The sequence below is a fragment of the Trachymyrmex cornetzi genome, unplaced genomic scaffold (genome assembly GCF_001594075.2).
Source record: "Trachymyrmex cornetzi isolate Tcor2-1 unplaced genomic scaffold, Tcor1.1 scaffold127, whole genome shotgun sequence".
In the NCBI taxonomy this organism is placed as follows: domain Eukaryota; kingdom Metazoa; phylum Arthropoda; class Insecta; order Hymenoptera; family Formicidae; genus Trachymyrmex; species Trachymyrmex cornetzi.
The window spans coordinates 723,863-740,926 of NW_017295839.1; the positions used below are offsets into that span (position 1 = coordinate 723,863).

General features: G+C 29.9%; 1 protein-coding gene across 2 annotated transcripts in view; it reads left to right on the plus strand.

Annotated features, from left to right (window-relative positions):
* The window catches only part of LOC108770456 (uncharacterized), a 36,381-nt gene extending 20,254 nt beyond the window's left edge, over positions 1-16,127 (plus strand). For both annotated transcript variants that reach the window (XM_018522066.1, XM_018522067.1), the window contains 12 exons: positions 295-4,591; positions 5,680-5,755; positions 5,876-5,947; positions 11,326-11,518; positions 11,730-11,846; positions 12,157-12,333; positions 12,707-12,874; positions 13,802-13,894; positions 14,618-14,660; positions 15,045-15,157; positions 15,490-15,620; positions 16,022-16,127. In XM_018522066.1, the coding sequence (XP_018377568.1) occupies positions 295-4,591; positions 5,680-5,755; positions 5,876-5,947; positions 11,326-11,518; positions 11,730-11,846; positions 12,157-12,333; positions 12,707-12,874; positions 13,802-13,894; positions 14,618-14,660; positions 15,045-15,157; positions 15,490-15,620; positions 16,022-16,040 (5,499 nt within the window). In that variant the 3' untranslated portion in view covers positions 16,041-16,127. The remainder of the gene's footprint in view (positions 1-294; positions 4,592-5,679; positions 5,756-5,875; positions 5,948-11,325; positions 11,519-11,729; positions 11,847-12,156; positions 12,334-12,706; positions 12,875-13,801; positions 13,895-14,617; positions 14,661-15,044; positions 15,158-15,489; positions 15,621-16,021) is intronic.
* Positions 16,128-17,064: the final 937 nt, after the last annotated feature.

Consider the following 17,064-nt stretch of genomic DNA (forward strand, 5'->3'; position numbering starts at 1 on the left):
ATTTTTAATAAAGTTTATTTTAGTATTTGCAAAAGTCAATACAAATATAAATAATTCTGCAAATAATTTCCGATATATAATTATATTGAAAAATCGTGTTTTTTTATATTACGATGCTCTCAATTATATTTTGAAAAACATATTTTGAAATATAATTATTAGTTAAAATTAAATTAACCGATATTCTCATTTTTATGATATTCAAGATTATTAAAATAATAAAGCGTATATAACTTAACGTAAATAATTGAAATTGCATTTTCTATAGAGCTCAAAATGATATCTGTATTTCAGACTCAGTATAAACAATACGAAGCAAAATGGACATCATGGCGTGAGAAGCTGCTCGAACGACGCGAACAGATGCGTAAAAAACGCGAACAACAAAAACAAGCTGCTGCGAAAGCAGAGGCCGAAAAGAACAAAAACATACCTGGGGACGATAAAATACTAAACATTTTATCGAACACCGAAAATCAAGGATTGATCAACAATTTATTGGGCATTGGGAAAACTTTGGGTCTTACAGGGAAGCAAAATATTTCTGCATCTTTAGCGCCTCCGCCGCCACCGCCACCAATGCCGGAAACTACAAGTTCTAGTAATCAATCTGTCGCACAAGGAATGCAGCAAATTCCATCACAACTAAATATGGTTGGACCTACCGTACCGAATTGGTCCAATCAGCAACAATGGGGAAATCAACAATATAATTCCAGAATGGAAGCACCGGCGTATGGTCTCGGAATGTCGACAATGCCTCCAATGCTCTCAATGCCGGATATTGGACCACCCCAAATGATCTCGTCAAATTTTGCACAATCACAGCTGAATATGCCAAATAACGTTGCACCAAATTTTTCGCAACCTCCACCAAATTTTCTTAATAATGATCGAACACAATTGCAAAATGTAAAAGCACCAGGTCTAACAAACATAAATGATTGTCCTCCGTTTGGTTCAACTGATTCTTCAAGTATGGATAAACGTTTTATGCATCTAAATGATCGACCATCTCACAATTTTGACGGACAATCCAATTTCAAAAGAGGTGATCAGGAACGTTTTGGACGAGATAATACTAATCCAAATTTGCACGAACAAGAATTTAGATCTTCTACTGATAACTTTGACAAAGTTGAAGCACAACGTTTTAGAAGAGGCGATAGAAATTACAATGATTTTGAGAATAATCAATTAAACTCACAGAATAATTTTAACCCAGGTAATGATCGGTTTGGGCCGGCAAAAGATCGTTTTGGGCCAGGGAATGATCGTTTCAACAGCGAAAATAATAGATTTGGATCGATGGGAAGTGATAGGTTTACGGGAGGTGATCAATTCGGATCAAACAAGGATCGTTCTGGTCCAGGATCTGATCGATTTAGCAATGAATGGTTTAAACCGGAGGGCGATCGATTTAGACCTGGAAATGATCGAATCGGAATAGATAAAGATCACCGCGGACCTGGAAATGATCGATTTCCAGATAATGAGCGATTTGGATCGGATCGGTTTGTGTCAGGTGGAGAACAGTTTGCTTCTGGAACTAATCGTTTTGACTCTAAAGATCGTTTCTTTTCTGGTAATGATCGATTTGGGTCTAATAACGAGCCTTTCCGACCGAACGATAGATTTGGTAGAGGTAATTTCGATTCGAAAGATTCAGCTGATAATAGACGAGACAGTTTCGGTACTAATACCCGGGGTTTCACTAGAAATTCATCATTCGGTTCGTCGAACGAACTATCGCCAGAACTGAAGAAACTCATGGAAAAGCGAAGAGCAGCAGGGGACGTTTTCAGACCCAGTTTTATTGATTCCGAAAAGTTCGCTGGTATTGGTTCTCTTAGCGAGAGCTTTAAAAAAATTACCAGTCACTCGCCCTTTAAAAACTCTTTCGATTTTCAAAAAAATCCACCAAATCGTAGTGAAGCAGCTAGTAGTGGATCATCAAGTTTTCAATTATCTTCTTCTGATTTGGGTCCAATTTCTACTTCATCATATGGGTCACGAGGTCACTTTTTCAGCGAACCTCCTTTTAAAGGACGTCTGGATAACTTTGCTAAGCATAATCCCATGGATTACAATGAACGAGGAAAGAATACAGAAATCAGACCGCATCCCAATCAATTCCAACTAACAAATATTCAGCCACAAGATGTTGTTAAACGCTCTGAAAATATCGAAATTATTGATATCGATGTTGATTCGTCGCTGCAAACTGATAATGTTGCAGATGCAAAAGATACGGAAGTAATGCAAGTGGATGAGATTAATAGTTCTATTGAGCAAAGCAACATCGTTTCTTCTAATGACTTAAAGGATGATAATGGAGAAGAAAATAAAGTTATTAATGATGATAATTCTCTGCAGGTTGACAAGAAACATGATGATCAAATCCAAAGCAACACCGAAAATACGGATGAATCTAATAATGGTATTAAGAAACCTGAAAGTTTGCCTTTCATGGGTGAAAATGACGTACCACCAGTAGATTTGAACATTGAACCACCACCGGAATTGCCTAATTTGTGTCCCATTTCTACGGACTCCAATCAAAATATGCCACCGAATTTAAATAAAGATTTTGATAGAAAGGGACCAGCTGATAATCAATTCAATATGCGTTTTAATAATAATAACTTTGACTCCAAAAGGATGGAATTTAAATCTGGTGTACCATTTGAACCTCGAGGACCGCCAATGTTTAGTCCCAGAGGTCCTCGTGCATTTTTAACTGATCCTTCGCGAGGTCCATTCTTATCGCAAGGTTCTATGGATGTACAATTGAGTCCACGAGGTCCCAAAGATGGCCAATTTGGGCTTAATATATCAAGTGAAAGTCGTTTCAGTCCTAGAAGATCTAATGATGAGCAATGTAATGATCAAAATTATAATGAAGAGTTATCTGAACATTCAAATAGTGAGAAATTCAATTCACGTGGTCCTGTAGATGAGTCATTTGGTCAATTTGGACCTCGACCGCTCATGAATACAAAGTTCGGCCTGAGAGGATCCATCGATCGTCTAATTGGACCAAGGGGACCAATTGATTTACCATTTTCTCCGCGAAATCCTGGCCCATTTGGACCTAGAAGCAACAATATGCAATTTGGTCCTAGAGGAGTTAATGATCGTTTAGATTCTCGAACAATGTCTGAAAGACCATTTGGATTGCGAGGGCCCAATGATGGATCATTTGGTCCTAGAGGTCCATTTAATACATTTTTTAGTACTAGATCTTCTTTCGACTCACAGTTCAGTTCTATGGGATCCAATAAGTTTGGTAAAGCAAATGAGGCACCGTTTGATAAGAGACCTTTCGATAATAGTGGATCTTTTAGCTCTTCTAATGAAAAAGTTGATTTTCAAAAATCCAATGAAGATCTGACTAATCCGCGTGATTCTAAGGAATCTGCTCTACTTGGTTCTTGTGATTCAAATGATACTCTGCTTCAACGTAACCCGAAGAATTTCAATGAGAGCCGATTTGAATCTCGAAGTTCCAATAGTGGACCCTTTGGATCATCGGACTTCAAAGGTCCGATGAATGATTCAACTAATGTAAACTTTCCACCTCCGAGCGATTCTTCGCTTAATCGCGATGATAATTTGCGTAGAAATTCTTGCATTAGAAAAGAACAGTTTGAAGATAATATTTTTGCTAAAAAGGCCAGGTTTGAAAGTCCAAAATCGACTGATGAATTTAATAGGAATTGTCCTGATAAAAATATCGAAATGCAGAAAGAAAACACTAGTGAATATATTGGACCTGATTTTAATAAAAAAGAGACTATACCTTGTTCAGGATATGGATTTAATGATAATTGGAAGAATAAGTTTGGCAACGTTCAGAGATCTGATGCAGAGCAATATAACATTGACAAAAACATTTCAAGTACATTTGACGAGAAGTCAGAAAGAAGTATGATGGAACCAAAGGTGGGTAATTTTAAGTCTCAATATGGTGAATCTACAACTGAATCTGACTTTGAATCGAAATATCCTAATTTATTGATGAAACAATCGAGGAATGATGGAGAATTTTGTGTGCAGAAGTTTAATTATAATCACGGCGAAGGTGATAAAAGAATTATTGAATCACTTCACTTCGCTCCGACAAAGGTGATTGATTACGGGCACGTGTCTCGTGCTTTGATTATGGAGCAGCAACTATCGTCAGCCCAGTGCTTTGATTACAGTCACGGAAATTTAAAACCCGATCTGCAGCAGCATCATTATCCGAAGAAAGATTTTAGGAATTGGGTGGAGAACGAGCAGAATTTGAAGGAATACACTGAAAAAATGAGTAATTACGAAAGTACGAAGGGAAAAAACCACTTCGGAAAAAATACCGAAAAAACGAGGAACTACAAGAACAATGCAATGAATTTCGACGTACGCAAATCAGTGGATTACAATAATCGAAAGGAACATGATTGGCAATCGAATAAAAAAACTGATGGGGAGAAGAAAGAAAATGATGATCGTAAAGAGAGAGGACATTATCCCGAATCCCGAAGTTTTGAACGAAATATTGAAAATGACCAGAGCGACCGTCACCAAAGTGATAAAAATGCTCACAAAGGTAATTTAATATGAATTTATTTTACGAATAATAATTTTATTTTTTTCAAAGGACAATAGAATTTCACAGATAATCTAATCAACAGATAATTTAAATTTTTTAATAAATTGGAAATAATCATTTTGGGAAAATTCTAATATAAAAATATCGAGGGTACAATAGTTTTTGAATTATAAGCACTTAAAGTTAGCGAATTATACCGTCTAAAGTTTGCGCCCTTAGGTGCGATAGGATTTTCTGTTGTATCGCATCTGAACGCGCGAACTTTAGGCGGTATAATTCGCTAACTTTAACTGCTTATAATTCAAAAACTATTGTACCCTCGATATTTTGGTACTAGAATTTTCTCAAAATAATTATTATTTCCAATTTATTAAAAAATTTAGATTATGTTTTATGTCTAAATTTAGATTAGATTATAATTTGATAAAAGTGCTTACAATTAAAAAATTATTAGTCTTGACATTCTTTGATGTTAGAATTTTCATCTCAAAATAATACCAGGAATCTACCCTTAAGCATTGTTATGATTTTTAAACACCCTGTCTTTGTTATGGTCTACTGAACACCCTATATATATTTGTTTTGAAATTACTGTCTTTTTTGTGACAAATAGTTATATGCAGTTTTAATTCTTCAATAAATTGAAAATATATAAAAAAAACCTGAACAACCAGAAGTGATGAATCACACTAACGTTTTTTAAATCTAACTTTATATCTTAAAAATACAAAACTATTGTTATTGATTTATTTATTGCTTAATGTTTAAATACTTTTTTTGTATTTTTTATTTATGAAAATGGACCAAAAATCATCAAACCTTTATTGCAGTATAAAGTGTTTTTAAAAATAAAGCGTTTGATAACGCTTAGTTTATATTAGCTTATTTTATTAATTATAATAAAAGAATATTATTTATCATTTATAATTATAAAAACGAGATGTAGAATACTGTAGTTTGTAAAGTTTGGAATGCAGATTTAGTTACATGTAATGTGTCTGTAAATTATGAATTACATTGAAATATTATAATAACAAACAACTTACACAGAGTATATTTCATTGCATGTATCCATCATTTTTCAGATACAGAGCGGGTTCAAGAGATACATGACAGTCTCCGAAAGGAGATGAATAAAGATAACGACAAAGATGATAATAGGTATATTATATGAATAATAAAAATATTTAATTTTTTATAATAACTAATAGAAATAGCTGATAATATTATATAAAATAAGTATAAGATATATGTTCTGAACATATATACCATTTTCTTTAGATTGAAAGGAAATGTTAACTGGCAGGAGAGTGCAAACAAAAACGTCGTAGATACAAAACTACAAGAGACCAGGTATGTTAACATTACTGTTTGTTTGCAGAAGCTTTAGTCTACATTTAATTAAATATTCAGAGAAAAAAGAACATTAACTTGAAGGATTTTAAATAGAAAATTTAATTTCTTAAAAATATTTACATTACATATCTACATTCACATATGAATTTAGATTACTAATCAAGAAATAATCCAGGAGTAAACAGGTCTGATATCATGAAAATTTTTAAAATGCAATAAAATTTTTAGCAGTATTTGTATGAAGTGATATTTTGAATATAACTATTTGTTGAAATTATTTTAGCAATAATGATTTGATTCTGGATTAATGTCCTATAAATTCGATTACGTTTGTCTGTATATAATCATGCATCATGGTTTACAATTGCGTTTGACAGAATATCTTGTTTATATTTGACATATTGCTCATTTGCTACAATTAATGACATAAATTTAAAAATTATTTAAAAATTATCGTTTTTTAGCTGCAAAAAAAACAAAAAATATACATTTATTTCTTTATAGTAATGTTCAACAACAAAAAAACATTAGAACGAGATTAGTCATTTCCCACAGTCTTTTTTTTTTTACTAAATACGAATCGAATTTTTAAATTGTTTTATCACGTAACAATTTTGAAAAATTTGCAGTTAAGGCTTTCTGAGTATTCATCACAACCATCCTGGATCGTGACATCTGAAGCGAGAAATGGCATGTTAATTTTTATTACGTGCCATTAGTAAATAAAGACAATTTGGATAAAACAAAAAGACGAAATTACTTTAAAACATTTGTAAAAATGGATGAAAACTATGTTTATCCTCCTCGAGTCAATAAATAATTGTAAAAAGTGATAAAAGGCACGTGTAAATGAAAATAGATAATGCGCATTGAATAAAAACACTTTACTTTTATCACTTTTTATGATTATTTACTGACAGGGGGGATAAGAGGATAGCTTTCATCCGTTTTTACAATTGTTTTGCTGTAATAACTGATTTCGCTGTTCAGCAAAAAACGATCTTATTTCATTCAAATTTTCTTTATTTATAAATGGCATGTAATAAAAATGAACGTTTCATTTCTCGCTTGTGACGTCACGATTCAATATGGCTGTGATGACTCAGGAACCTTATAACTATATAAAAATAACTATTTTCATGTATTTTGTCATATTATAAGTATTATAATTACAATAAATAACATGTTGAAGAAGCTTTATTGCAATAAAAATTAAGTAAATCTTAGGACTTTCAGCTCTCAAAAGATTTTTTTAAAATATCGATTACAATTAATAAAATATTCATGATTAAATGATTAATATGTGATTTATTTTAGGCTGAAAAAGGCTGAATTAGGTCATTAACGATTTACCAAATAGCTTTTAATTATGTTTAATTATGTTTTATTTAAACTTAAATAGTTTTTTAGACTGCCGAATTTTATGACAAAATTAACAAATTCAAAATCGTGAAAGATTTCTATACATAAATTTCTGCATCCATGGGTCTGTTCGTGTTGTTTGAACCCTCAAAAATTTGTGCACTTAAGGTTCTGAGTAGTCATCACAGCCATATTGAATCATGACGTCAGAAGCGAGAAATGACACGTTAATTTTTATTACATGTCATTTATAAATAAAGACAATTTAGATAAAATAAAATGATAAGATTGCCTTAAGACATTTGTAAAAATGGACGAAAACTATGCTTATCTCTTTGATAGTCAGTAACTGTCTTTATTTACAAATGGCACGTAACAAAAATTAACGTATTGTTTCTCGCTTCCGACATCACGATTCCATATGGCTGTGGTAACTACTCAGGAGCCTTAAAATGAGATAAATATATATTTGGGCGTTGAAGAGAGAGAAAGCGAAGATGCTGAGTGCAAAAAGTGCAAGCAATGCCAATAGATCTAATCTGGATTTTTTTTCACGTTTTAGTATATCCGCCGTACTAAATCAACTATTTTAAATTTGTTAATTTTTCATCGAATTTGTATTCTGTGAGATCTTAAAGCTTAAATAAATATACTTGAAAGCAGCTATTTGAAAATCATCAGCGACTTATAATTCACAATTCATCTTTTTTTCTTCTCTTCTTTTTCACTGTAGATTTTAAATTTAATTATAAATATCTTTTTATTAAACATAGTCGATACTAAAAAATCCTTTTGAAGATTGAGAGTCCTAACAACACAGTTAATTTTGATTCCAATGAAACTGTTCCAGTATATCACATATCGTAGTTATTTATAATATGACACAATACGTAAAAGTAGCTCTTTTTTGCAATTCCAATTAAAAATTTTTCAAAATTATGATGTAATGGCAATTTAGAAAACAGATTTGTATTTAGCATCTAAAAAACTATAAAGAAAATAATTAGTCTCGTTGTTTTGTTCGCAAAAAAAAATCATTTTTTGCCGAACAGCGAAATCAGTTATTATAGCAAAATTGCATTTTTAAATTGATATTACAAAATTTTAATAATTCAAAACATTCAAACTTATTTTTATTATATGGTTGTTATAGCATGAGTAATATATAAAAGATTAAATTAAAGAAATAAATATAACAGATGTAAAATGTATAAAATTAAATTAAATTAATTAGTAAAAATATAGTTTAGACTTCTGTAAATAATGTGTTAGTGTACACAATTAGTATACAAAGTTTTTTAGTATGATGCATAAATATTATTATAGGATATATTTATAACATTTTCCATTGGAAAAATTAGTGTAGCACTATACACTAAGTGCAATTGAATACAAATTAATTTATATATTTTTTCTGTTAATAAATAATTTATTCCTTTTAATTTTACATGTTCTTTGTTATATTACTGCTAGTTGTCAATATAGTATAGCATACGTAACAGGAACGATAGATTTTCAGTACTGGCAGTAATATACGAATATGGCCTTTGTTGCCACGATAACCTTAAAAGAATTAAATTATTTATTAACATTGGAAAATATGTTTAAAATCGATTTGCATTCAATTGTACCGGTTTTACACTAGTTTTCTCAATGGAAAACGCTAGATTAGATTCAAATTTCAGCAAAAAAATATTATGAAAATGCCTTAGAAAAATACAAAATATTAATGGTGAATTCGGTAGGATGCACTAGTGCATAATAAAGCTATTGTATACTTATTTAATCTGTGTAAAAGTAAAATGCAAATATTTCAAATTATAAAATAAAAATTTTATTTAACAGCACAATAAAATGTATTGAGGATTTCATGATTTAATCCATTTTTATATTTATATTAATTATATATAAATTTTTATGTCGATTTGAATACAACTGTTTTAATGCGCACTGAGTACATCCAATTAAATTTGTTATAAGGCATTTACACCTTTTACTATAAGAAACAACGAGAGGAATAATTTAAAATCAACATATTGAAAGAAAGAGTGTTCAAATGTTATAAGGAAAGTTTATGAATATTATTGAAAACTAATAAATTTTATATAGGACAAAGTATATTTGTTAGATAGTATGTTATTATACAACATAACAAAAATTAGTTTTATCGTGAAATTTAATTCTCTATCATAGAAATTATTTCCATAGAACAAAAATTATTCTCCATAAATCCCAAATTCTTCCCAAAAATTTTTACATTTGGTACTTTTATCTCTCTATTTAAGGATATTTTTATTTGTTCGTACATTTTTACAATAAAATTATTTTAAATAATACAAAAATCTATCGAGATGTGTTATAATGTTTTAGTAAATCTTTTCGATTATAATTCGACAATGGCAAAACTTAATGGTTCTGTTAATTATATTTTACAATATAAATATTGCGCATGTGCAATTGTGCATTTGCTGCAACACGATTTATGATACATTTATCGAAATTTGAAAAAAAAAATTCCATAATTTTGGTAATGCCAAGAGTTTATAAGCTATTTTATGTTCTGTGCTATTTTATGATTTACCGAGATGAATATCTGTATATATTCGGATTTCTATAACCGAATAATAATTACTGTAATTTTTCGGATGTCCGAGGGTCAACAAAATCTTTATACTCGTACTTGTAATACTGACATAACAGATATAACAAATTTAATATATCTGTGCTACAGTCAGTCCGATTAATACATTAATTATGCATAACTACTACTATGCATATAATCAACAAAATTTACTATATAAGTTTATATGTTAATTATTTTTTATAATTTTAGTATGCATTTTTTAAATGGATACCATATATAAAAAAGTTTATGCAATGATTACTATTTTGCATACGTAAAAGTCGTCTCCGTTTGGCAGACAAGGCTATGTATGAAAAATACTTCTGTAAAAATGAATTTACTTTAAACATATATTTGTGAAAAGTTTTTATTTTTGCTTTTAACAATATACACGTAACAACCATTTTATTCTTTACATAAATTAAAAAAAATGTTATAGTAAACCATAAAATTATCAAATTTTTATATAGCTGTAATTCTAGGACAGTTATATATCTAGTCATAATTTTAATATTGATTGTAATAAATTTCTTATATTTGTATTTCCAACAAACTGATTTTTTTACAATATTAATCTGTTATGTATTTGAAAATTGTTTACTCTCTGAAAATAAAGAGAGAATACTCATGTCATTTTCCACTTATGACATTTACCACTTATAATGAATATTTAATCCTATAATACACAGAGTTTTCCTACAATATATACGTGATACTTATATAGCAGTTTTTATCATTGCTTTCATCAAGAAGTTTATAATATAAGTATACCATTTTATTGCATGTACATATAACGAATATATCTTATTTTACTTATGTACTGTAAGATATTCGTAATTTTATCTACAATATTGATCTATCTGCTCGTAATAAGATTCTTGTATTTTATATCTGATAAACCGAATTTTTTAATAGATTATATTTGTACTGAATTTTTATTGCTTAAATGCAATATAATGTACGATATACCGTTTTACGTATGGTATCGATCTGTTTATATGGAATAATTTTTTATTGTTTGATACTTTGTGATACTTTTTAAAGCGAATTATACTATTATGTATGAATATTTAATGAAGAGTGCGATTGTTGCGAAATATTTTTTTCAAATTGTCATTTACGTGCATATGCTATTGCATAATTAGAAAAACTTTCTGAGAAAAATGTCTACAACACAAAATATATTTATTTCCATTTCTCATTGTACTTATTCTGTGCTGATTATTACAAAGATTACTATTCTTTTATTTTACAAGATTGATCGAAGAGTTCGTTCTTTTGTTTATTAGCACAGAAACAAAAAACGAATGATTTTTTTCGATCAATCTGCTGTAATGTAATTATTTATAAGTGTATATTTTTATTTTACTAAGAGATCTATCTTTTATAGCCTTTCTCCAGATACAAAGAAAAATGTTGCGGAATCAACTACGAAAACCCTGGAATTGGCAAAAATACCAAATTTTACGATGGTCGATGATCTATTGTGTCCACCAGGTCGCCAGAACAGACCACCAAAAATAGCTATCATCCTCAGAGGACCACCCGGTAGTGGCAAGTCTTTTGTGGCTAAACTTATTAAGGTATATTTATAGTAAATGTTTAAATATATATTATTACATAAATGATTATTTTGTACATGTGTAAAATATAAGTTAATATATTTTTATTCTGAATAAAATACATGTCATATGCTTCGAATACTTGGTCCAATTGCATTACATACATTCTACATATTTGTAAAGCTATACGGACATATCTAATATTTAATTATGATATTTTCTTACTGTGCAGGATAAAGAAGTCGAGCAAGGTGGTTCTGCGCCGAGAATATTGAGTTTAGATGATTATTTTCTTGTCGAAAAGGAAATAGAGACTAAGGATGATAATGGAAAGAAAGTCATAGTTAAGGTACAATGATTATATTTGTAATGTAAAACGAGCTTTGATTGACATTCACTTTTATTTAGGAATGTGTTAGTAACTGTATTACATCAAGTTTGTACAATATCAATAATATTTAATATTTAAGAGAGGAGATATTTATTATTAAATAACAATATATCTTTATAGTTTATTATATATTGAAAAGTAAAATTGATTATGTAAAATACTTCATAATTTTATAGATTCAAACCCACTACGAATATAATGTAAAAAAAGCAACAATTGTATATGAATGCTTATTTTTATTTTAATTCTAATTTATAATTTTTCGTAGGAAATGGTATATGAATATGAAGAGGCTATGGAACAGAGTTATATAACTTCTCTTGTTAAAGCTTTTAAGAAAAATATAACAGATGGATTCTTCAATTTTATCATATTAGACTGCATTAATGAGAAGATTTCGGATTACGAAGAGATGTGGAGTTTCGGCAAGACAAAAGGTTTTAAAGTAAGTTACTAATTTATATATTTAATTAAATTATATTATATATGGCTTTTTTCTAAGACTATTGTGGATATCCTTGTTGTAAATTTTTGTTGTAAATTGTTTTAGAATAAATTTAATCACATTAATTTTATTTTTCTATCGATAAATATTTTGAAGTTGCATGTATCAATAAAAACTTTTAATATTTATGAGCATATAATTCTAGGAAGAATTGGTAAAAAAATATCAACTTTTTAAAACATACATACTATTAAAATTAATTTTAGACTTTTATTACCTACAACATATATTACATTATTATTATTAAATTACTAACTTACTTTAAATTAAAGTATTAACTTGTTTTTGCTAACATGACATTGTATGTACCAAGGTGTACGTATGCGAGATGGAGATGGATCTACAGATATGTTTGAAGAGAAACATTCACAACCGTACCGAGGATGAAATTAATCGGATTATAGATTACTTTGAACCAACACCCAGTTATCATCAGAAGCTAGATGTAAATTCGATGTTGCAAGAGCAAGCAATAGAAGAGGTAATTTTCTATTATTTCTTACATTATTTGTTTTTCTTAAAAAGAGCGAATATTTATATATACAGGGTGAGGAAAAAGTACCGGGTCATCTAAATAACTTCTAAATAGTTCGAGATAGAGGATTAAAGTTTATAGGGATGCAAATGGCATCATAAAATCTATTATTTAATACCAAAAACGTCTATTTTAACACCCCCGGGGGTGGGGGGGGAGGGGGAGCAGAAAAATCTTAAATTGCACGTGGGGTCGTTTGAAAGGACCTTCCAAGACAAGAACAACGCGTGATGTCCCAGGTCTCTGCGATATTTTTTCGCAGAGTTATGATCATTTAAACATTGGGATTTCGCAGTAGCGTTGGGCTCACGGCGAGGACATGAGAAAGACTTTGCGCGAGCACGTATGGATAAAAGTGCATGTGGAAAGGAATGGGGTATGTGCGTGTGCCTGCGTGCGTGCGCGTGGATTCCTGTCTCCCCTGTGAAACACATTTGCACGCACACGCACGCACGTAATATTTCAGGGAGTGAATAGGATAAAATTTTGAACTAAAGTTCCTTTGCCAATTTTGGCTCAGATTTGTGATTTATTTATTTATTGATTTATTGATTGATTTATTTATTTGTGTGTGTGTATATAAAAAATTAGAATAATTTTCAATTAATTAGAATAAGTTTCAATCGGGATAATGCATAGCAAGTGCGAGGAGTCCCATGACATACCCATGGTATTCTCCTGCATACTCCGTCTGATTGATCAATTTTAATCGTTAATAACGATTAATCGGTAAGTAATGGTCTGAGCCAAAATTGCCAAAGGAACTTTTAATCCAAAATTTCATTCTCTTTCACTCCTTGAAATATTAATGAAAAGATACGGGACACCCTGTATATGAGAAATTATATTTGTAATCACATTTTTGTTTTAAAGGTGGACATGGAAGATAGTCAAGAGACGCAAGAAAAATCTGCTACGCAAACTGAAGATAGTCAAGATAGCCAGGAAGATACTCAGGATGCAATTGTAAGTAAATGAGTTTAATTTAAGGCTCCTGACTAGACCATCTGACGCGGCAGCCATGTTGGAATCGTGACGTCAGAAACGAGGAATAACATGTTAATTTATACTGCAAGCCATTTGTAAATAAAGACAATTTGAATAAGTCTAAATGATGAGATTGCTTTAAAATACCTGTTTATTTTTTTGCTTTAAAAATGAGCAGAAACTTCTTTTCTCCCTTAATAGTCAGTAAATGATCGTAAAAGGCAGGTAAAGTGAGACTAATTTCGATCAGAAATACACGGTTTGAACAGCTGTTGAAATGAATGAAATATACGCTTTTACGTATAAAATTCCATAACTATAGTTTCTGCTTATTTTTAGGACTTTCATAAGTACGAAACACGTCACATTTTCACAATTAAGCAAATAATAACGAAATGGGTTGCAGCATAAATTTCGTCGTTAAAACGTCACTTTTCCACGTCTATAAGTTCAGCCATTTATCGTGGCGAGGCGCTGTAACACACACACACAAGTACGAGCCCATGTACATGTGCTCGCTTTCAGCGCGTCGAGAGCACATGTACATGGGCTCGTGTTTGTGTGTATAACTACCGATTTCGCCAGGCCGCCAACTGATTCTGAATCGCATGCTGATTAGTCAGAGACTTTAAAAAATGCTTGTCTTTTATACATCATTCTATGATTTTATTGTATTTTTTATGCGTGTTTTTGTATTTTTAGGGTGTTAGTAAATGGGAGAGAATGGAAGCTGAAGATAAACTGGGTTAGCTAATTTATATAAATTTATACTAATAGATTGTACATACTCATATTCTCTGTATATATTTTTGTATATTTAGTGTGAATCTGTAAGAAAATCAAATTAAGGCTAATACTATTAAAGTCTATAAATGCTAATGTCCATACATAACTAAAAGTGAATTTATGTGAGTCTATTGACTGAAGAGAGTCTGAATAAAAGCGTGAATTAGTTTTAATTGAAAAATATTAGAGATATAAATAATATTCAATTGGAAAGCATTAGAATATAATTGTGTTATCACATTTATCCTTGTTAATTCGCATTAATTTTGATTTATTATAATTTTCTTTAAACGAGCTAATTATTATTTATTTTAATTTTTTTTTTTATAACGCAATAATGTAGATCGATTGGACGGTTTGGCAAAGAAGAAAAACGAAACAAAACCGCAAACTATGGAAGATTTCTTACAAGTTCCCGATTATTACAATATGGAAGATACTTCTGGTAAAAAACGAGTATGTATCTACGCAATGTTAAATTATAATATCTCTTGACTCACATAACTTTTTTATCCGATTTGAAGAGACTTGACGACTTATCTTGGCGAAGATATTAAGAAAATTTATTTTTTCCAATTTTTAATATATTATTTGCAATAAAGTATAAATTACAATTTTGTTATGTATTTAAAATTAATTAAAGATTCATACGATTTTGTTATTTGTAAAATTTACAAATAATTTTTTATGTTACAGTTCAATATGACTGTAGTGAAAAATAGGAACTTCAAATTTTTTTAACAAATACAAAATCAAATAAAAGGTTTTATGTTTGCTTTTTTTTGCAGGTACGTTGGGCGGATCTAGAAGAGCGTAAAGAGCAGGAAAAAATGCGTGCTGTTGGATTCGTTGTTGGACATACTAATTGGGATCGAATGATGGATCCTACGAAGGGTGGGAGCGCCTTAACACGCACAAAGTACATATGATTAAATTCATTTTAGAGCATGTCATCAGATAAGAATAAAATTTATTATATATTTGTTTTTTTACGGGTTTCTTTTTTACTTTTTTTTAGACTTTGATTTAATATCATTAACGAAATCTAAATTTATATTTATGTTATACTCTGTTTTTAATGTTGTCCAAAGCATTATCAATTATATTTGTACAAAAAATATAGACATAATTATGTGTGTATTATATAATAATAGTATCCATAATTATGAAAACATTCGTAATTATGATAATTATATAATATATATACAGTGTATAATCCTAATAATAAATTAAATTATGCACTTTATATCATACATCATATTCTCATATTGTTCGCGAAATATGTAATTATTATTTATCTGATAATTTTTATTATTATAGGTTCTTCTCGCTTTCATAGAAAGATCGACAGTTTAACGTGAGCATTAAAAATGAAGTGCAGCATTCAAGTATTTGGTATACCTCATTATTTTATGTTTCCAGCACTGTGGCGTGTAAAAAAAATTTATTATTTTAATAACTAAATTGTTCATAACTATTTAGTTAAAATTTTAGATTATAGAATTATTATAAGAATATAAAAATTAAAAAGAATAATATTAACTTTTTAATGGATTGAGATAAAGTTATAAACTTTGTATATAAAATAATGTATTTGTATCGTAAAAATGAGATTTTGTACACACAAAGAAAGTGTACAAAGTATATATGTATATGTATGTGTGTGTGTATATAGAGTGTCCCATTTTAAGTGATCACTTTAAATATCTCTTGACAGTACGTTTTAGGGAAAAATATTTCTAACAAAAGTTTTATGACAGAATTATCAAGAGGAACATAAGAAAGTACCATTGGTTTGACCTTGATAGGCCTATCAAGATCAGGGCAAGGTCATTTTGAATTTTTTGAATAGAATCCCCCATTTTTCATTACATATTCTCGTAGCTTACCTTTAGAGCTTTTCCAAACATTATAATAAAATTTTTTATTAAGTATCAAGATCATTGAAGGCCCTCTTATTTTTATTTTTTACGACCGTCTATTGCCAATTAAAAATTGGTGAAAAACGAAGTGAGTATGCGTTTCACCGAGGCAGATCGGTTGTAAGCGCATGTCTGCATAACTACAATGTATATTCTTATTAACTTTTGGCTACAGACTTATTCGTCAAAATAAATATGAAAGGAAGAACCTGCAAGCTTTGATCTTGACAAGTGTTATGAAGTATGAAACTGTACAGTAACTGTAAAGAGATTTTAGCTGTCGATCGAATACTTTGGATAATGCTAATACTGGTGATACTATAACTTTCAAACCTTGTAATTCGAAAAGTATTTAATGTAAAAGAATTTTATTATGTTTTGAAAAGCTCTCGAGGTAAGCTATCCTATGAGAATATGTAATGAAAAATGGGGGGGGGGGGG